This window comes from Podarcis melisellensis (genome assembly GCF_964234715.1).
Source record: "Podarcis melisellensis genome assembly, chromosome: 6".
Lineage (NCBI taxonomy): Eukaryota > Metazoa > Chordata > Lepidosauria > Squamata > Lacertidae > Podarcis > Podarcis melisellensis.
Window position 1 is genome coordinate 28,153,332 of NC_138538.1, and position 21,177 is coordinate 28,174,508.

The window sequence follows — 21,177 nt, forward strand, 5'->3', positions numbered from 1 at the left end:
AATTATAAAAGGTAAAGGTAAAGGTACCCCTGCCCGTACGGGCCAGTCTTGCCAGACTCTGGGGTTGTGCGCCCATCTCACTCAAGAGGCCAGGGGCCAGCGCTGTCCGAGACACTTCCGGGTCACGTGGCCAGCGTGACATCGCTGCTCTGGCGAGCCAGAGTTGCACACGGAAACGCCGTTTACCTTCCCGCTAGAAAGCGGTCCCTATTTATCTACTTGCACCCGGGGGTGCTTTCGAACTGCTAGGTTGGCAGGCGCTGGGACCGAACAACGGGAGCGCACCCCGCCGCGGGGATTCGAACCGCCGACCTTTCGATCGGCAAGCCCTGTGCGCTGAGGCTTTTACCCACAGCGCCACCCGCGTCCCGTATTAATTATACTTGTGTCTGGAAAACTTTTGTAAGGGTGCCCTCTGCCAGTGGACAAAGGTATAGATGAGCACTTTGAAGTTAAGAGCTTTATTCCACAGCCTGTGAGGAAGGAAGTTTGGAACTAGACAACAAAGGATATGTAACTGCTGTGAAACATCTGAATCAATCCAGTTCTAGGTCATAGGAAGGAGTTTAAATATTCACATTATTTAAATGAAAGGGAGCAGAGGAAGAAGGCTCAATTTTTTTTAAGAAGCATCTGTGTCTCCCAAGCTAAGGGTACTTAATTTACAGCACTGAGGGCCAAATCCGATCTCCAAATATTTTATTATAATAGTAATAGAAACTATCCTGGCTGGATAACTCACACACGCTGCTCCAGAAGCAATTTCAGAGTTAGGGTATTGCAATATAAATGAGCAGAGCAGAAATAAGAGAAGCAGCGGGTGGGTACAAGTTCCTTGAGCATCGTTTTTGAAGACAATGACATCCTGTCCTCCCTCCAACTCGCGCAGGGGGGCACAAAAGTGAGGATCAGGATTTCAACTCGGGCTCCCTTAACAGATCCAGCACTCAAGTCACCACGCGGTTTAAAACCCCCTGACAAGACTACATGCATTTTCGACCGGCGAAATGTTCGGATTGATAACACGAATACCGTCGCCCATTCCGACGTGCCAAAGAAACACCCGGGTCTCCCCCCGCCCCCCGTGGCGCGCCGGCCGCTTGACTAACGCGCGCCGGGCCCCGCCCTGCCTGCCTGCCTGTGACCTCACCAGCTCGACTTCCTCATCCCCTGAGCAACACGTGCGGTAGTCCCAACCCCCGGACTCCTGCCGCGCTTGCGCAGCGGCTGGACTACGATTCCCGAGAGGCTCGGGCGAGGCGGGGCGTGGAGTGAGTGCTGCGCATGCGTCCATCCGGGGTATCCGGCCCCTGTCTCCTGTCTCCTCCTGCTGCTGATGCAAGAGCTGAGCGCGGCGGCGAGGTGGGCAGAGAGGCGAGAGGCGCCTGGGAGACGGAGCGAGGAGTGACTGACTTGGCCGGCGGCGTTGCGGCCACCCAGAGCGGGGACGAGCCCTTCCGAGCTTCTGCCTTGAGGGCCGGCGAGAGCCGCAGCCATGTCGGGAGACGAGGTGAGGGCCCGGGCGCGCCTAGGCCTTGGCTGCGGCCGCCGCCTCCGCCGCCATGTGAGGAGCCAGGCCTGAGGCCTTCCCTCGCCCTGGCCGGAGACCGGCTGGGGGCTCCCCTGCCCGGGCTGCTTCGTGTCGCGCTGGTTCCTCCGGCTTGAACGGAGGTCGCTCCGTCCTCGCCCGAGTCGCTTTAGGGAGAGGCGCTTGTTGGTCCCTTCTAATGGGCAGCGAGGTGCTTCCTCTCACTTTCCACGGATCAGGACATAAAAGGGAGGCCCGCTGGATCCAGGCCACAGGCCCGTCCAGTCCAGCATCCCGTTTCCTTCAGGGGCGAATTCGATGCCTATTCGAGGACACGAGCTCGCTCCCTTCCCTTCCGCCCCTGAGAAATCAGAGAGCGCTCAGAATATCTTCACACGTTACATCAAACGCGAATTGGCTCTTGCGTGTACACTTAATAGAAAGGTGTAGGGTCACTTCATGTAGCCTTTAATTTTTTTAAAAAAGAGAAAAGCCTCTGCCATAAAACGTAAAGAGTGAGTGCAGCCATCTTGGTTACAAGCATGTGTAAAGGTGCTGGAAGCGTTGGGTGTGGGCGCCAGTGAAGTGCACGTTTCACAGCAGGCCTGTGCTCGCCATCACGTAATGTGTGGATTAGACTACCCTGTGCTTTATCCCGACTTCTGTGCTGATGGGGAAGACCCCTGCCCCTTTAATTTGTGTTAAACTGTTGTAACCACACTTGATGTGGTTAGGTGTACAGCCAGCACATCTTGTGCTTTTGTTTAGAGAGTTAGCAAAGCTCTTCTCTCTTTACCCCCACTTCTGTAGGCTGGGCTTTCTCATCCTTTTGTACCATGGACAATTGTACCTGTGTAGTCCTTGCATGCTGTGTTTGTGCTAGTTTATTGCTTGAGTCCCGAACAACGTTTTGTGGAAATTCAGGTTTAGAATTAATTGTGAAGCTCATCAATTCAATGACTCTTGGGCCTTGAGAAATAAATGGACTTGAAAAGAATTGGCATACTTAACAGCATTGATTTAAGCTTGTAATCTTGCTTGGAGTAAGGAAGAATTAAACACCTCATTTTAAGTTCTGATCAAGGCAAGCTGGCTGCCTTGAATCAATTTAGGTACCTAGTCTTTTGTGCAGAATAAAATTATTGATGGTTTGTTTTTATTAAGATTTCTTGATTAGATGGTTGAGCTTTTCCACTCCTTTCTATGGTAGTGGTGACATTGTGCAGCTTCTAACCCAGAGATATGCTAGGGTTTACACCAGGGGTCAGCATACTTTTTCAGCAGGGGGGGGCGGTCCACTGTCCCTCAGACCTTGTAGGGGGCCGGACTATATTTTTTGGGGAAAAATGAACGAGTTCCTATGCCCCACAAATAACCCAGAGATGCATTTTAAATAAAAGCACACATTCTACTCATGTGAAAACACCAGGCAGGCCCCACAAATAACCCAGAGATGCATTTTAAATAAAAGGACACATTCTACTCATGTAAAAACACTCTGATTCCTGGACCGTCCACAGGCCAGATTGAGAAGGCTATTGGGCCAGATCTGGCCCCCGGGCCTTAGTTTGCCTACCCATGGTTTACACCCTAAAACGGCAGGTGCATGATTTCGAAAAATAATGTGCTACACCTGAAGTAGTTTAGGATCAGGGATTAAAGCACTACTCCAGCACAGGAATGAAAATGCTTCGGATTTTAAAGCATCTGGGACTTTTGTAGTCTTTAGTGCAGGTTTTATAAAAGTCTTTATAAGAGGCTTATACTTTTGATTCCGAGTTATTAATTAGTAGTTGTACAATCACAATGGCTAGTAAGTTACTGGTTCAGTTTGTTTTTTTGTATATTAGTACATGTGGTCTGCACCAATGTATATGAAACTTCTGGCTATTTAGTTGCTGATTTATTTTCTTACATTTATATAACCACCTTTCACCTGCCATGGAACTTAAGGTGGTGTATATATGGCTTCCAGAAGGGCTCCTATGCAACCTGTTTACCTCCAGCAAGTTGATGCCCTCAGGTGCCTTCAGACCATACCCAGTACAGAATAGAGCCTTCAGTGGATTTATCCCATAATTACACTTGTTAGCCCATTGCCACATGTTCCTAAGTTTTAAATGGGTATCCTTAACTATAATGTACTAAGGTGACATTACCTACATAATCTAGAAATTAAAAACTGTACCTGGCTATTTAGAAACTTTTCTCCACCCAGAAGAATTCTCACTTTAGCTTGATGAGTCAAGAGTATTTTAGCCCATCATTTTTCTGAACATTTTGAGGAGTCATCGCTACAGCTGTTTTTATAAGTTCCTGGGCTAAGTATGTGATGCATGTGCTGCTGTCATTCATGGCACCACTGGGTAGCAAACCAAAATATCTACGTAAGCTTGTTTTAAAATATTGCACAGAAACAGACCAAATTCACAATAAGACTAATCAAAATTTCACAAGGGTTATATGCATGCTTGTTTATTACCATTGTATCTGGCACAATGTTGAAATCATTTGGAAAGCTATGAAATACATGCAGTTCTTTCTGCATGAGACTTGCATGTCTTCCAGTAATGTAAGAACCAATCTGTAGTGTCATAGTGGATACTAAGGGAAAACATTCATCCTGCTCTCAACATTGCAGTGCATGCTGGGGGAAGCAGTCCAAAAATGCATTTAATAGGCAAACAAGTTTATTGTGGAGAGAGAACTAGTCAGAATGGGACTATTAGTTTAATTCTTAAGGCATAGAGGAGATTCTTGAGATTTTGCTTTTGGCCTCTAGTTTGTTTCCTCCCTGCCTGGCAGAAGCAAACACAACAAGTGGTATGTCAGAAATAAATCAAGGCTTGTTAGGTTTATTTCTGGCTTACTGCTTATGGTTTGTTTCAAGTAAGTCCTGGTCCTGGTTCAGATGACAGAGAAGCCATGCTATGGCTTGTGGGAGGCATTTTTATGTTTAAAACATGGTTTAAGACAAATTGCTGGTTATTGTGATTTGCAAACCAAACCATTATCTGTTAGAGAAATATTGAAATGCATTTAAACAAAACAAAACAAAACACCCTGTTAAACTAAACTTTGAATTCTGCAAGATAGTAGAGCATCTTCACCCCCACCTTGGTTCAAATTATGACGCTCCTCACAGGTCATGGTGGAAATCTTAGCTTTAATAGAATGTTGGTTGCTTAAATATAGGTGGTAAACTAGCTTAAGCTGGAGAATTGCTTTAAAAATAGTTTTAAAGTTGCATACGAAAACTTGTTTGTTGTAGATGATTTTTGATCCTACTATGAGCAAGAAGAAGAAGAAGAAAAAGAAGCCCTTTATGCTTGATGAAGAAGGAGGAGATGCGCAAACAGAAGAAATGCAGTTATCAGAAACAAAAGAAATGGAGCCAGAGCCAGTGGAAGACAAAGACACAGAAGCAGATGAAGAGGACAGTAGGAGAAAAGGTAAACTAAAATCTTCATACCTTGGGTTACAGCCACTTCAGGTTGAATTTTTTTGGGTTACGCATCCCCCAAAACCTGGAAGTACCAGAACGGGTTACTATGTGCAGAAGCACTGAATCGCAACCCACGCATGCGCAGATCTGTGCATCTCGCACAGATCACGTTCGCAACCCAAGTATCCACTGTATATGGTAACTAAATCCACCTTGCCTTGCAGTAGTTAAATTTACATGGGATAATCCCATGTTTGCTGCCATGACTTCCTTGAATTTAGGAAGCAAAGGTCCTAATTCTGCTATTCACATGCAGAATTAGGTACACCAAACCCACTGAATCAATCCATAGGATTGCAGCCCTGGGGACCCCCATCTGCTACATATGACAAACCCAATGTTGCACAGACAGATTTCCTGTTCCTCTCCTGCCACATGCAGCTCTCCAGTCTATTCTAACCCTTTTGTTTATGCCAGCCTTCTGCCTTCATCGGTAAGCATTTTAATTCTGTAGCACTTTTAAAGGATTGGGCTACAAGCTTATTTTGTGCATTTCATAAGAATCCTGGTTAGATTTGTATTTTCCTATTATTAACAGGTTTTAAAGCAACCCAGCAGTTTCACTTCCTACTCCTGTTGTTACAGATATTAAAGCAATGGCATGTAGCAATAAACCCTACCTTCTGTGGTATGTCATGCCTTCTAAAATGTAGGCTCTATTTTAAAAAAAACAACTGGGAACCAGTTCTTGTTTAAACTTTCAGTAGCACACTTTGATTTTTTTAGTCAGATGCTATGTCAGTCATGAATGGTGATGGCATCTTCAAAAGTCACCATTAATCAACTTTCTACACATTGCTAAGGTATTGCACAATATTTTTTCAAACGGACTAGTTCATTCACACAATCACTTCATTTGACGGCAGCTAAGCTAAAACTGATTTGCACTAATCTTGAAAGGTCTGGAGAATTATTTCTGAATTATTGTTGCTGCATACATAATATTGATGAATATATTTCAGTGTTGCATTTTTGTAATATAATTGCTCTGCAATGTTGCTTTTGACTTTCAGATGCATCAAATGACTTAGATGATTTAACATTCTTCAATCAAAAGAAGAAGAAGAAGAAAACAAAAAAGATATTTGACATAGACGAAGCTGAAGAGGGTGTAAAGGTCAGTCTTCCAAAATTACTCAGTTGTGCCCTTTTCCCTTATGCTCTTGACTAAATATTTTATACAGCATCAGTCCAGTAGAACTTTAGTTGGTTAAATCATGTAGCTCTAGATATATTTGGTGATATCTAATACTTCTGCTCCATGAACAGAAAGAGAGTTGAGCTCACAGAAAAATGCCTTTCCTTTTCTTGGTGCAAAAACATTGGCTACTACCCATTGGACTGGTGTGGATATAATGTTAAACCATAGTTTAGCATGACAGGAATGAACCTTCTTTGGCACAGGGGTGAAGAGTTATAATGCAATAATATGGCAAGCTGTGGTTAAGCAAAAGCATCTTAACGGTATGCTGTGATTCCCATCAACTAGTATTCAGAGGCATACAGCCTCTGACAGTGGGGTGGAACATAGCCATTGTGGCTAGTAGATATTGAGATCCTTATCCTCCATTAATTTGTCTAATCTTTTGATGTCATCCCAGTTGGTTGCCATCACTGCCACCTTTTAACCTCTCTGCCTTGCTTCTCTTTGCTCTGGCTCCGCATTTAACTTGCAGATTTTCAACCAGCCAGCCTTCAACTGTGTTCAGTTTAAATGCTGCAAGTTAAATGTGCATGACATGTGATTCTGTTGTACTCTGCTGTTTTCTGCTGCTGTAATTGCCGTATGCTTCACTGTTTGTTGTGCAACATTAGCCTATCCTATGTTCCTTCCTAAATGATGTCTTGCACCAGCTGGGATCTGTAGACTATGTGCACTCAAGAGTTACAAACCAGCAGCTACCAGCCACCCTGGTTATTCTGTCTGAAGGGTAGGCAATAAAGCACTTTGATAAAAGTGTAACCTATTTTTTTTTAATACAGCCACAGTGTGTGTGTATCCATTCTAAGAATCACTTGTACCAAAACACTTAGATACTTAAGAAAAGGAACTCTAGAATCAAATTTTCGGTAGATAATGGTGGCTCAGTTTTCATGAAGAGCATGTTGCATATTTTAGAACTGTGCCGTATTCTGGTTTGCATCCACTGATGCCATGCTACTGATGGAAGACTTCTGCCAGTGGAATGGGAAGGGAAGCCATTTGGGGTGATATTTCCCTCCTCTCCCCTCTAAATCTGCTCTAGAGAGGATACCTCAACCCTGTGGAGTAGAATTGGGCTGAGGGGAAGAAAATCACAGAAAATGTTGGCCTTCCTCTTTGGCCTATGAAGCCTCTCAGTGGAGTGGCACTTTTGGATATAGCTTTTTAATTTTGCTGTTACTTTGTATAAATGCCTGCTATTTTATGTCCCTTCCATATTATGTTAAAGGACCTGAAAATTGAGGGGGATGTTCAAGAGGTAGCAGCAGAACAAGCAGAAGATGACCTTGATATCATGCTTGGAAAGAAGAAGAAGAAGAAGACTGTGAAGTTTCCAGATGAGGATGACATATTGGATAAAGATGAAGGTGATTTTCTTTTCTTTTTGTGTGTTTGTTTGCTATGAGTGAAAGAATAATTTTAAACGTTGGAACAAAACATATTCACACCTGGTAGAGTGGAAGAAAAGCTGTCTTTCATAACATTTACTTCCACAGTAGCTCCAACTTCACCATACAGTTCCGCATTTAGGCATGCAGCCACCTTTCTGTCTGTGTTGTTTTCTTTCTATGTCTCTCCCTCCCTCTCTTCCTCTCTTCCTGCTTTCTCAGAATTCCAATGGGGTCCCGTGAAGGGAGAGGGAACTCTTTTGAAACTCTCAATAGGATCTCACTTTCAGTTGTCAATCAAAACCAGGGGTCAGCAACCTAAGGCCCATGGGCTGGAAGCAACCCGCGGAGGTCGCTTGACCAGCCTATGAGCCTCCCCAGAACCGAGCTGTGCGCTGCGCTAAACCAGCGCAGCACGGCATGGGAACTCACTTCCACAGCACTGGAAATTATGTCTGCGTATGCGCAGATGCTGGAAATCGCAGGCGCGCGTGCTTACACACAATCTGGCCCACGCAGCGGTCTCCACAGGACCGATCCGGCCCAGGCAAGATAAACCTTGCTGACCCCTGATCAAAACAATGGGAGGTCATTTCTTCAAAGCTAGTATAGGTAGCAACTGATTTGCTGCAGGGGTTACTTTCCAGACCCCTACATGTGTTGTTGGCTGTCCCACACTACCCCTTTTGTGCTGTTTTTGGGGCACCTCTGGGTTCAGAGCAATGTGCTGTTGCACGCATAGTAGACACGCCTAAAACAGTCATTGCCTGTATCTAAAATAACCATAAACTTAAGCCTTAATACAATTTTCTCCAGGAAACCCTGGGACTCTTTGTGTATACTGAGAACTGTTTTTGAGACACCGAGGCTACTTTGAACTAAAATTCCCAGATTTTTTTGAGAAAAGCTGACAATATTGCATCTTCCTTCCTCTGTCCTCTTTTGTTTGTGGATTTAGGTTGCATGCACATCTGCATTCATGGCTTCTCTCTTCAAACCATGAGTTGTTACAAAACAGCAAGGTTTGTGTTCTTGGCTTTATGCACATGATTTGTTTAGGGCAGGCATGGCCAAACTCAGCCCTCCAGGTGTTTTGGGACTACAGTTCCCATCATCCCTGACCACTGGTACTCTTAGCTAGAGATGATGGGAGTTGTAGTCCCAAAACATCTGGAGGGCCAAGTTTGACCATGCCTGGTTTAGGGGGAACAAACCATGATGCTGGGTTTGCACAAACTACTAAGCCAAACCATGGCTTAGTTCCTGGTAGTGCGGCAGCAGCAGGGCCAGAGGAAGGAGCAAAGCAGCCACAGATTTGTAAATAAACACCAGCATGCTTGTTCGTTCATGACAAGCCATAGTTGTGAACAAATCATGCAAGTGCCATTTTTATTTGATTTAGCAAATCGGAACATTTTCATTTCCTCCCCTGTAAAACTAATTGCTATTCACATATGCCAAACACTTCCATGGGAAGACAAGGGAGAGCTGTGTTTCCCTTCCAGAATGATCCGGTGTCACTTTAGATGATCCCTTAACTTTCAAGACTAGTTTCTGCCTGTTGTTAGTTGGTTGAAAGTTTTCTTTTGTATCCCACGTTTGTAAAAGTAAGTGACACTTTGTCCAAGACCAACTGGAAGACAGTTCCTTCGATCTCAAGTATATTTCTTACTCTACAGCATTGGAGGATGAAGACAGCAAAAAAGATGATGGAATCTCCTTTAGCTCTCAGTCAGGACCTGCATGGGCAGGCTCAGAGAGAGACTACACATATGATGAGGTAAATAGTTTATCTGCTTCTTACTAATCTGTTTCTGTCGATAGCTTGTTTGGGGGGGGCATGTGAACAAATACAGCCTAAAATTGCTTTCGATTTATATAAGGCTTGGTGCATTTTGTTAAACTTGGGCTGTTGTTGCATGAACAGAGGAGAATGAATTATTTCTGTAGGGCTTTAATCAGGAGGTCATAAAGTACATTCACATACACTTCAGTGAGAGTTCTTAACGCTGTCTTTCTGGCCAGGAAGATTATGTTCATCGAGGTCACATGCTTCCTGTGGTCCAAGCAGTTGCTGTGTGACAGAAAGATATGTTTTGGAAACAGAAGAGTGGGCTCTAGTCCTGTACACTTAATTCAAAAAGGTCAAGAATAAGGTTATTTCTCATGTTTAAAGCAACAAGCATGCCTGTCAGCACAGCTCTGAATGAAATATAGGGGCTGAGGCATAGAGGACTGAATATGGTGTTAAACTAAAGTAACAATTGATGTGAATAGGGCCTGTTCTGCCCTTCCCTAAGGCGAAGAGCATTCCTTGTTCAGCCCTAACTCCTGCCCAGAAACACGTGCACTTGCTATCAGTAAATAGAAATAAAATAACTTACTGCAATCTGTGGTTCTGAAAATGCAGAGTGGGACTTGCTGAGGAAGCAGTAGCAGGGATGCAATATGTTTGAAATGCATCTCCTAATTCTTGATGTCTTCAGATTTGCCCAGCAGGGAGAGCTTACACCAACCTCTTGGAGTATAGTTGGGAACTACTGCTTTTTGTGGCCTTTAGTTGTGATTTCTAGCCCTACTTCTTCCCTTGCTACACTTTACAAAGCAAAAGGAAGCAATATGAGACAAATTGTTATTGTTTCATTGGAGACATTATTACTTTTTCCTCTGAGGAGCTAAAACAAGAGTCTGGTCACTGCTATTAAAAGCTTAATTCCATGTGTTTAACATGCAGAGGACATAACAGCCACTGGCTCTGCCACTGACCTCTCTGTACCAGTGTTAGAAACTGAGATATGAAAGCAAGGAGCTAAATGGCACCTTAAACCTAGGTTTTGGGCCCAACAATGAAATGTATAGGTCAGGGGTCAGCAAACTTTTTCAGCAGGGGCCGATCCACTGTCCACTGTGGTAAGCCGGACTATATTTTGGAAAAAAATGAACAAACTCCTATGCCCCATAAATAACCCAGAGATGCATTTTAAATAAAAGCACACATTCTACTCATGTAAAAACATGCTGATTCCCAGACCATCCGCGGGCCAGATTTAGAAGGCGATTGGGCCGGATCCAGCCCCCGGGCCTTAGTTTGCCTACCCATGGTCTAGGTGCACTTTTTTAAGTACAAGAATACAAAGCTGAAAATGAATGAACTGCAGCTAAAATACTGTGTTCATTTTTCACATGGTCTAGTCCTTCCCTTGCCCACCCCGCTAATATTCTTAAGAGGGTCTCTTCTCTAGTCTTCAGAGAGTAGCTGGAAGTGGGGAGGCAGAAAAAGGTCCTCCTTTCCTCCCACTCTGCAGTTTGAATCCGAAAGCTTAGGTGCAGTACTGCGTCCAGAGCTTGCCCTAATGAAATTCCCTGTCACAAAATATGCCTAAAAATGGGAGTTTTGTACACTGCTCTGTGCACTTAATGGAGTGTGAGAATAGGCTCTCTGTGTGTACAGCTGTAGACATGATTGAAAGCCCCAGTGCAACTCTGCTGTCCTCTGTGTGGTTTGGTGGGATGCACCAGAGCATGAGAGAAGGGCTGTTCTAAAACACGTCACAGAAGATCAAAATCCCCCATCACCACCAACCCCAAAGCCAAACTTAATATGTTGACATGATCACTGGAAAACCCTTGCTCTTTTTTTTTTTTTGATAACAATAAAGTGAGAGATGGTTCATGACTGAAGTTATAAATATTCTCACCCCCATGTGTTTGCAGTTGCTGAATCGTGTTTTCAACATTATGCGAGAAAAAAATCCAGATATGGTAGCTGGTGAAAAACGAAAATTTGTCATGAAGCCTCCACAAGTTGTAAGAGTAGGAACCAAGAAAACATCATTTGTCAACTTCACAGATATCTGTAAACTGTAAGTCTTGCAACTTGGAGCAGGGTGCAGCATTGGGTGGAGGGGAACCATGATCCTTACATTGTATTCTGTATAGTTACAGTGGTGCCTCACAAGACGAAATTAATCCGTTCTGTGAGGCTCTTCGTATAGCGGTTTTTTCGTCTTGCGAAGCAAGCCCATTGACAGCTTAGCGGATTAGCGCTATTAGCGGTTTAGTGGCTTTTAGCGATCAGCTGTTAAGCGGCTTATCAGCGGATCAGCTGATTAGCGGCTTAGGAAAAGGGGGAAAAAACCTGCAGGAACTCGCAAGACATTTTCATCTTGCGAAGAAAGCCCATAAAGAAATTAGTTTTGCGAAGCGCCTCCAAAACAGAAAACCCTTTCGTCTAGCGGGTTTTCTGTCTTGCGAGGCGTTCGTCTTGTGGGGCACCACTGTATTTAATTGCATGGACTGGAGGGAACTCAGTTGCAAGCAATTGAGTAGCCCTACTGAAGAATTAATGGCTCGAGTATAGAACCATCTTCACTTCAAAGATGTTTGCTTTGTCAGACGTCGAAGAAAGTTGAAGAACTGAACTTAATGCATCACCACTAAAGGTTAATACACGGAAGGAGTCTTCACTTGGGGGTGTGGTGAGAGTTTGGGATAGCTCCGCAGAAACACAATGGTGTTTAACAAAACAAAAGGCCAGCTAATTTCTTGTGAATTAAACCAGCCCTTTCATACTCTTAGGGATACTGGATGTCTCTGCCAGCCTCCCACTCAAAACCATCTTTGTGTGTTTGTGTTAAATTCTAATTCAGTGAGTCTTCACTGAAAGCATTCTCTTTCAGAAACCAACCAATAGTGTCTGTGTTGCACTGGAATACTAATGTCAGATCAGTTTTCCGTGTTACTTAAGTCTCTTACTGCTGAAATAGAAGCAATCTGGTGCTTACTTTGAAGATTTTTATCTTGCTAATCTCTCCTTCCCTATTGTTTTCTCCACCGATGCTTTGCTCTCTTCAAAGAGGTCCCCGTCAGGCAGATTTTGCTGAAAGTTTTATATCCTGACCTTTCTGTGTGTGTGTGTGCCGGCTATTACTTTCATATTACATCCCTACATTGAGGAACATCAACATTGACCCTGTGGACACACATGTACCTGTCAAGGCCTTTCCTGGTGCCCACAAGGTCCCTTCCACTGTCAGTAGAACACTTCATGATGTGTACTTGGTTGCAGTGTGAGTGCCCACGGTAGTTTCTCCTGTTTGCAGATGTGCCCTTAGAGACCCTAGGTAATACTATGTTCTAGGTCAGATGATGATGTGTGGAAGAAATTACTGAGCACTTAATCACTGCATTGAGCTGGGCTATTTGCTTAGTACTAAGTGCCCTAAATATATAGTTTGTGATCGTAACTTAATAATAATAATAATAATAATAATAATAATAATAATAATAATAATATTTCTACCCCCGCTCATCTGGCTTGGTTTCCCCAGCCACTCTGGGCGGCTTCCAACAGAAGGTTAAAAATACATTAAAACATCAGTCATTAAAAACTTCCCTAAACAAGATTGCCTTCAGTAAACTTCTTTCTTTATAGATTACATCGTCAACCAAAGCACCTCTTGGCTTTCTTGCTTGCAGAATTGGGTACAAGGTAAGCACCTTCCACTTCTGCAGTGTGTACTCCAGTGTTTCCTGAATGCAGGTGTTAGCTGTCTTCTCTGGGTAAACTATTTTAAAATTCATTCTCTCTCTTTTGGAAGTTAAGTAAACTTGCTATTAAAGGTGTTGCTTTTGCATATTTAGATTTGAAATTCATGTATCTTAAAATGCTATGGGCTTATGGGAGGAAAGGTGGGAGTTGTTTGCAAGAAGACCATATTTTCCCTTGGGGCAGCTGCTAGTAGCATTCATGAGCTTGAAGGTTTTTGCAGCAGATATTTCTTAAAGGTACAGATGCATACTACTGCTTCTAAATGCTAGTAATTAAGCTTATCAGGGGGGAAAGAAAGAAGTACTTTGCAAGGTAACCAGTTCTGCATCCTTTCCCAAGGTTCAAGTTCTTGTACTTAAAAGGTAATTTGGGAGTAAAAAAAAAAGGGGGGGGGATGTTTGACTCGCAGCATCCACTCAGAGGCATGTATGCACACAGGGGGAGGGGCACAGATTTCTTCCTCCCCCTCAGCTGTAGTCCTTCACACTAGCCCTGGTTCCTAATTTTCAGAATGAGAGCAAGCAAGCCTATTTGGCGAGTGGAACTAACCTCAGGCTATTTGGAATCCAGGCTTGATCAAGGTTTTTTCCCCCTTTTCTTTGCAGTGTCTCTTTCTTAAGGATAGATAGGGCAATTCTTAAGCAGGCGGGTTATGATTAGCTTGTTGGCTGATGTACCACTTTAACTCTTCTTGCTTGCAGATTGGGATTAGATGTGGTGAACAGAACTTTGAAGGGTATCCCTGGCATTCATGTATTACTTGAGCTTTCTTATTTTTTATGATTTATATACCACCCCATGCCTGGAGGTCTCAGGGTGGTTCACAGAATAAAATCAAAATATAAAACCACAACATACATAATCAAAATAAAAACAATCCAGTAACTCCCCCGCCCCCCCATCTACATTTTAAAAAGTCATAGGCACTCCGGACCACTGAGGCCACCTGAGCCTTGAGCGACAGCAAAGGATCCAGGAGTACCCCCAAGCTACAAACCTGCTCCTTCAGAGGAAGTGTAAGGCAATTTCCCACCCATCTGGTCTAGGGAACCACCCATTAACAATGCCTCAGTCTTATCTGGATTGAGTTTCAGTTTGTTGGCTCTCATCCAGTCCATTACCAAGGCAAGATACTGGTCCAGCACTTCTACTGCCGAACCTGCAGGTGTAAAGGAGAAATAGAGCTGAATGTCATCAGCATACTGCTGACAATGTACTCCAAACCTCCGGATAACCCACCCAGCTGTTTCTTGACCAAAGGAGCAGAAAAAACATATAAGAGAGCAGGCAAGATGGGAGTCCTTGCTCTAGTTTGAATTTGTCTTCATGTACTTTTTCAAAAAATGCTTTAAAGTGCAACCAGTGGGAATGTAAATCAATGGTAGATGAAGCTTAGATGATATTTGAGTTCTGATTTGGCATGGATGGTAGTTTGGGGGGGTCTGTTTTTAAGCAGGTTGACCTTTGCTGCAGCTTGAGAGATATAGGACACTTAATCTAATCCTGCTTCAGCCCCACCTCTAGCCTGCCATATTAATAGACCACACTGTAGGGCTGCCATAAGCTATTTTCTCAGCACAACCTCTCAGCTGTAATAGGAAAATAACAGTGAACATCATTGCAGGACTTTTGCTAGTGACTCTTCCTGTCCCAAACACTGCTATAAGGGGACAAGGAAAGTGAAGCCTATTTTTAAATGTACAGCCATACCTCATGTAACGTTTGCTTCAGGTTGAGCGTTTTCAGGTTGCGTCGCATGGCAACCCGGAAGTACCGGAAAGGGTTACTTCCGGGTTTCGCCGCTTGCGCATGCACAGACGTGCAAAATGACGTCATGCATGTGCAGAAGCGGCAAATTGCGGCATGTGCAGATGCGGGTTGCATTCCTTTCAGGTTGCGAAAGGGCCTTCAGAACGGATCCCGTTCGCAACCAGAGGTATCACTGTATTGCACTAAATAAGACCTGGTGTTTTTTTTTAAAGTAAGAACTCTTCTCTTTTTACACCAAACTCTTAGAGTTTTATGCGCAGCTCACACTTCTGTCCCTGGTGACTTCTCAGTGTTAACTTGAAAACGACCTGTTCTCTCTACTCTTTTTTGTTCTGTGTTTCTTTGTCTATCATCTTCTGCTTATTTCTCTTGGAGAAAGAGAAATGGAGTAAATGGCAATACAGTGGTGCCTCGCAAGACGAAATTAATTCGTTCCGCAAGTTCTTTCGTCTTGCGAAGCACGGTTTCCCATAGGAATGCATTGAAAATTAATGCGTTCCTATGGAAACCGCCTTCAGACCAGGTCCGGGGACAGTCTGTCCCCCGACCTCTTCTGAAGGCTGGGGGCGGGGCGGACAAGGGCTTTTCTTCCCACCCCCAGCATTTTTAAAAAAACCCCGGGACAGCAGAGGACTTCTCCGCTGGCCCGAGGTTTTTTAAAATGCTGGCGGGCGGCAGCGAAGGCAGCCCCGGGGCGATTTAAGACAGTCCCGGGGCGATTTAAAAGCCCCCGGGAAGGCAGGCAGGGGGGACAAAGACTTTTGCCCTCCGCCCGCCTTCGGAAGAGGTCCAGGACCTCTTCTGAAGGCGGGCGGGGGGCAAAAGTCTTTGCTCTCCCCCGCCTGCCTTCAAAAGCCGTCCGGAGGCTTTTAAATCGCCCCGGGACAGTCCCGGGGCAATTTAAAAGCCCCCGGGAAGGCAGGCAGGGGGGACAAAGACTTTTGCCCCCCGCCAGCCTTCAGAAGAGGTCCTGGAAGGCAGGCAGGGGGGACAAAGACTTTTGCCCCCTGCCCGCCTTCGGAAGAGGTCCAGGACCTCTTCCGAAGGCGGGCGGGGGGCAAAAGTCTTTGCTCCCCCCTGCCTGCCTTCCCGGGAGAGCGGAAAACACAGCGCTGCCTTCCCGCTTTCCGCAGAAGGCAGGCAGGGGGGACAAAGACTTCTGCCCCCCACCCGCCTTCGGAAGAGGTCCAGGCCCTCTTCCGAAGGTGGGCGGGGGGCAAAAGTCTTTGCTCCCCCCTGCCTGCCTTCCCGGGAGAGTGGAAAACACAGCGCTGCCTTCCCGCTTTCCGCGGAAGGCAGGCAGGGGGGACAAAGACTTTTGCCACCCGCCCGCCTTCAGAAGAGGTCCAGGACCTCTTCTGAAGGCTGGCGGGGGGCAAAAGTCTTTGTTCCCCCCGCCTGCCTTCAAAAGCCGTCCGGAGTATAGCCGTCCCTGCTATACCGGACCGCTTTTAAAATGCTGGCGGTGGGGAGCAAAACCTTTCGCCCCCGCCGGCCTTCCTGGACCTCTTCTGAAGTCCGGGGGGGGGGAGAAGGCTTTGCTCCCCACCGCCAGCATTTAAAAGAGGTCCCCGGATATTTCCCTACGGGCTTTCATCTTGCAAAGCAAGCCCATAGGGAAAATCGTCTAGCGAAGCGACGCAAAAACCGAAAAACCCTTTCGTCTTGCGGGTTTTTCGTCTTGCGAGGCATTCGTCTTGCGGGGCACCACTGTAGTAGAAAAGATACACATAAAACTGCTCACCTTCCATTCTTTCATCCTAGTCTTCTCTCTCAGCTAGCTTCAACTTCTACTTTGTTGGTCTGTGTTTTTCTTCTCTCTCTCTCTCTTACCATAACCAGCTAAGTAAAAACAATTTGCAGCAGGAAGGAAAGGAGAGGAGAAAAAGGAAAGTGTTAACTCTTCCTCTTAAACCACATACTTCATTTCATCCACCATCCCAACCCTCTGCTGTTTCTTTCTCAACAATCTCATGATGTTCTGTAGCTACTCAGCAGGCACAGTAAAGCTGTTGTGGGATTTCCCCCCCCCCCCATCTTATGTTGGAATTATTTTTATTAAAAGGGTTTACAAATTCTGTAAACCTTCCCTGGGCACATTGATATGTCCCTTTTGATGATGCATAGCTTGGTTTTGGCTGCAAAGCTGTCAGCACTCTGGGAATGAGTTCAGCTTTAGCAGAAGTGATGAAGTTTGTTGCCTCCATACAAATGGAGGTATCCTCACAAACCTTAGTTTGTATATGCTTTAATTAGCATTAGGGAAGCTTGCAGCCAAAGAAACATGTTCTATTTGATAGTGTTATTGAGTTCTAAACTATAAAATTCTTCTTTCAAATCAGTGGCTCTATAGATGGTAACAACCAGCTTGTAATCAAAGGAAGATTCCAACAAAAACAGATAGAAAACGTCTTGAGAAGATATATCAGTAAGTATATTCTGCTTCATTTAAAGTTGATTTCTGTGTTTTGTTAGCACTTAACATGAAAGAGGCAAGTTGATAACTTCATGAGAAGGTTTCAAATATTGTCTAAAATGTGCACATTTTTAACTAAAATATTTACGCCACCTTTATGTGGATAATGATTGTGAAAAATGATAAATCATACAACTTTCAAAAGAGAACAAATCATAGCAGATCCATCATCATAAGTAGCAATACAGCCAACTTGCAATTGTCATTTCTTCTGAAACCATTGTATTTTCACTGGTTGGCATATGACAAGTAGTGTTTGGACCAGGTGGACACTGAGAAGGGCGTTATTTGCAACATGAGGCTCAGATCAAAATCTCTTTACAGTGCATCTATCTGAGTGCTTGAGTAGCATGGGAAAAGGGGTCCTGTCTGGAATACCTTGACTCTAGATGGTTTCTGAAGCAATTCAGCTGAAATGCAGATTGAATAACCCTTCTTGTGAACTTAAGGATATCACACATACAAAACGTGTGTATTCAACTGCAGACTTTTTGCTAGCTTACAATAGAACTATCTCAGCAACAGAAATAGAAGTTTTGGATGTGGAAGATCCTGTGTGGAAGATTCAGTCTGATCAGTCTCCGGCATCTGCAGTTAACTGGACTGGGGGAGCAGGTGATGGGCAAAACCTCTGCCTGAGATTCTGGAAAGCCACTGATAGTCCAATAGGCAGCAGCAGTTTCGGCAGCATGAGCAATTTCTGAATTGTCAGAGAAAAAAGTGTTTCTCTTTTCTTTGGCAGTTCAGAGTTCCATTGATAAAAAGTTGACTAACTTATCTGCACAGAGCCCTGGAGCTGCTTTCCAGACCTACCACTCAAACCGTCCTGTTGCACATAGGTTAAATGTGACTATTCGTGGAGTGTTGATTCTTTAGTACTTTCATCCTAAGGCAGAACTGCATACCATGAAGATGTATTAATGAGCTAGGGTGCAGTACAGTGGTGCCCCGCAAGACGAACGCCTTGCAAGACGAAAAACCCGCTAGACGAAAGGGTTTTCCGTTTTGGAGGCGCTTCGCAAAACGAATTTCCCTATGGGCTTCCTTCGCAAGACGAAAGCCCATAGGGAAATCTCCAGGGACAGCGGGGAAGTGCAGCGCGTCTTCCCCACTGTCCTCGGACCTCCTCCGAAGCCTGGCGATGGGGCGGAGAGCTCTCCGCCCCATCGCCAGCCTCCTCCGAAGGCTTGCGGTGGGAGGAGGGCTTTCCTCCCTATCGCCAACATTCAGAATGCTGTTCTGAATGTTGGCGGTGGGGAGGAAAAACCCTCCTCCCACCGCAAGTCCCGGGAACAGAGGAGAAGCGCTGCGCGCCTTCCCCTCTGTTCCCGGACCTGTCCTGAAGGCTTGCGGTGGGAGGAGGGCTTTCCTCCCCACCGCCAACATTCAGAAGGCTGTTCTGAATGTTGGCGGTGGGGAGGAAAAACCCTCCTCCCACCGCAAGTCCCGGGAACAGAGGAGAAGCGCTGCGCGCCTTCCCCTCTGTTCTCGGACCTGTCCTGAAGGCTTGCGGTGGGAGGAGGGCTTTCCTCCCTACCGCCAACATTCAGAATGCTGTTCTGAATGTTGGCGGTGGGGAGGAAAAACCCTCCTCCCACCGCAAGTCCCGGGAACAGAGGAGAAGCGCTGCGCGCCTTCCCCTCTGTTCTCGGACCTGTCCTGAAGGCTTGCGGTGGGAGGAGGGCTTTCCTCCCCACCGCCAACATTCAGAATGCTGTTCTGAATGTTGGCAGTGGGGAGGAAAAACCCTCCTCCCACCGCAAGTCCCGGGAACAGAGGAGAAGCGCTGCGCGCCTTCCCCTCTGTTCCGGGACCTGTCCTGAAGGCTTGCGGTGGGAGGAGGGCTTTCCTCCCCACCGCCAACATTCAGAATGCTGTTCTGAATGTTGGCGGTGGGGAGGAAAAACCCTCCTCCCACCGCAAGTCCCGGGAACAGAGGAGAAGCGCTGCGCGCTTTCCCCTCTGTTCTCGGACCTGTCCTGAAGGCTTGCGGTGGGAGGAGGGCTTTCCTCCCCACCGCCAACATTCAGAATGCTGTTCTGAATGTTGGCAGTGGGGAGGAAAAACCCTCCTCCCACCGCAAGTCCCGGGAACAGAGGAGAAGCGCTGCGCGCCTTCCCCTCTGTTCCCGGACCTGTCCTGAAGGCTTGCGGTGGGAGGAGGGCTTTCCTCCCCACCGCCAACATTCAGAATGCTGTTCTGAATGTTGGCGGTGGGGAGGAAAAACCCTCCTCCCACCGCAAGTCCCGGGAACAGAGGAGAAGCGCTGCGCGCCTTCCCCTCTGTTCCCGGACCTGTCCTGAAGGCTTGCGGTGGGAGGAGGGCTTTCCTCCCCACCGCCAACATTCAGAATGCTGTTCTGAATGTTGGCGGTGGGGAGGAAAAACCCTCCTCCCACCGCAAGTCCCGGGAACAGAGGAGAAGCGCTGCGCGCCTTCCCCTCTGTTCTCGGACCTGTGCTGAAGGCTTGCGGTGGGGAGAAAAGCCCTTCTCCGCACCGCCAGCCTGGCAAGCGGTCTCCATAGGAACGCATTAATTGATTTTTAATGCATTCCTATGGGAAACCGTGCTTCGCAAGACGAAAAACTCGCAAGACGAAAAAACTTGCGGAACAAATTAATTTCATCTTGCGAGGCACCACTGTACTGCTCATTTGAGAAGAGGTAATTAACTCTTAAAACAAGTTTATGGGGAAAATAGAGAGCTGCTATTAACTTTAGTCTTCGCAAAATAATTAGTTTATTTCTTTGTAGTAGTACCATTGGTGCTTGAAGACAATTGGTGTTGTGACCTAGGCAATTTGAAAATTATGTTGCTGTGACAGAATTAAATAACTAATCATCCTATACAGTTCAGCATGTGAAATGTTGGTTAATCTCTCGTTGCTAATTCAGCATGTTTAATTGTTCCCCCAGAGGAATATGTCACCTGTCACACATGTCGGTCGCCAGACACAATCTTGCAGAAGGACACCAGATTATATTTTTTGCAGTGCGAGACCTGCCACTCGCGCTGCTCTGTCGCCAGCATCAAAACTGGTTTCCAGGCTGTCACGGGCAAGAGAGCGCAGCTCCGTGCCAAAGCTAACTAGTTGGTTGGTCGACACTGGATTTTTGCAAAGTGATCTGGGCAAAAAAGGCTGGACAGGCTTACGACCTGAGTGGATTTCCAATGTATTAAAACAAGATTGTAAAAGCTGCTTGGCTTTGGGTTGGTCTGTGAAATTCTTGCAAGATGCAGATCCTCAAGCTGTTGACATTTGCTAACTGAATATTTTACCAACTGTCAAGTGTGATGAGAGGAGGTGCTTTTTAATCTGTTCATAGAATTCTGTAAAATGCAAGACAAATTAAAGTTATTATAACAGTGACTCATTTCAAGCTTTCTTTCTGTTTCTCTGTTAAAATGACTGCTATGGCGACAATAATACTGTGAATACATGCGAGTGTTGTGGCTGATTCCAAATAATCAACTGTGTTCTTAAAAAATATTGTTTCTTGGAACAAGTATTATAGTAGCAAGTGAGAAAAGGTAATGAATGAAATTCATAAAAATATTCTGTCATTAAAAATAGATTATTCCAGGTGAATGACTCCATGGATATAAAAAAATGCTAGTTAACATGGAGCAAGCCCACAGGTATTTATGATTAAATCTGGATTGATTAGGGTTGGGTTTCCTGTCCATGCTTGCGCTCAGTTTCATCTGTATGCTAATATAGATAAGTTCAGGGCACCTTACTAATGCATAAGGTT

At 45.4% G+C, this 21,177-nt stretch overlaps 1 protein-coding gene across 1 annotated transcript; it reads left to right on the forward strand.

Annotated features, from left to right (window-relative positions):
- Positions 1-1,308: 1,308 nt before the first annotated feature.
- On the forward strand, positions 1,309-20,792 carry EIF2S2 (eukaryotic translation initiation factor 2 subunit beta). The gene is made up of 9 exons (XM_081917210.1): positions 1,309-1,510; positions 4,800-4,980; positions 6,047-6,150; positions 7,466-7,604; positions 9,305-9,405; positions 11,340-11,488; positions 13,060-13,116; positions 17,289-17,374; positions 20,338-20,792. Exons 1-9 carry the CDS (start codon positions 1,496-1,498, stop codon positions 20,511-20,513), a joined length of 1,008 nt encoding a protein of 335 aa, XP_081773336.1. The 5' UTR covers positions 1,309-1,495; the 3' UTR covers positions 20,514-20,792.
- The last annotated feature ends 385 nt before the right edge of the window (positions 20,793-21,177 follow it).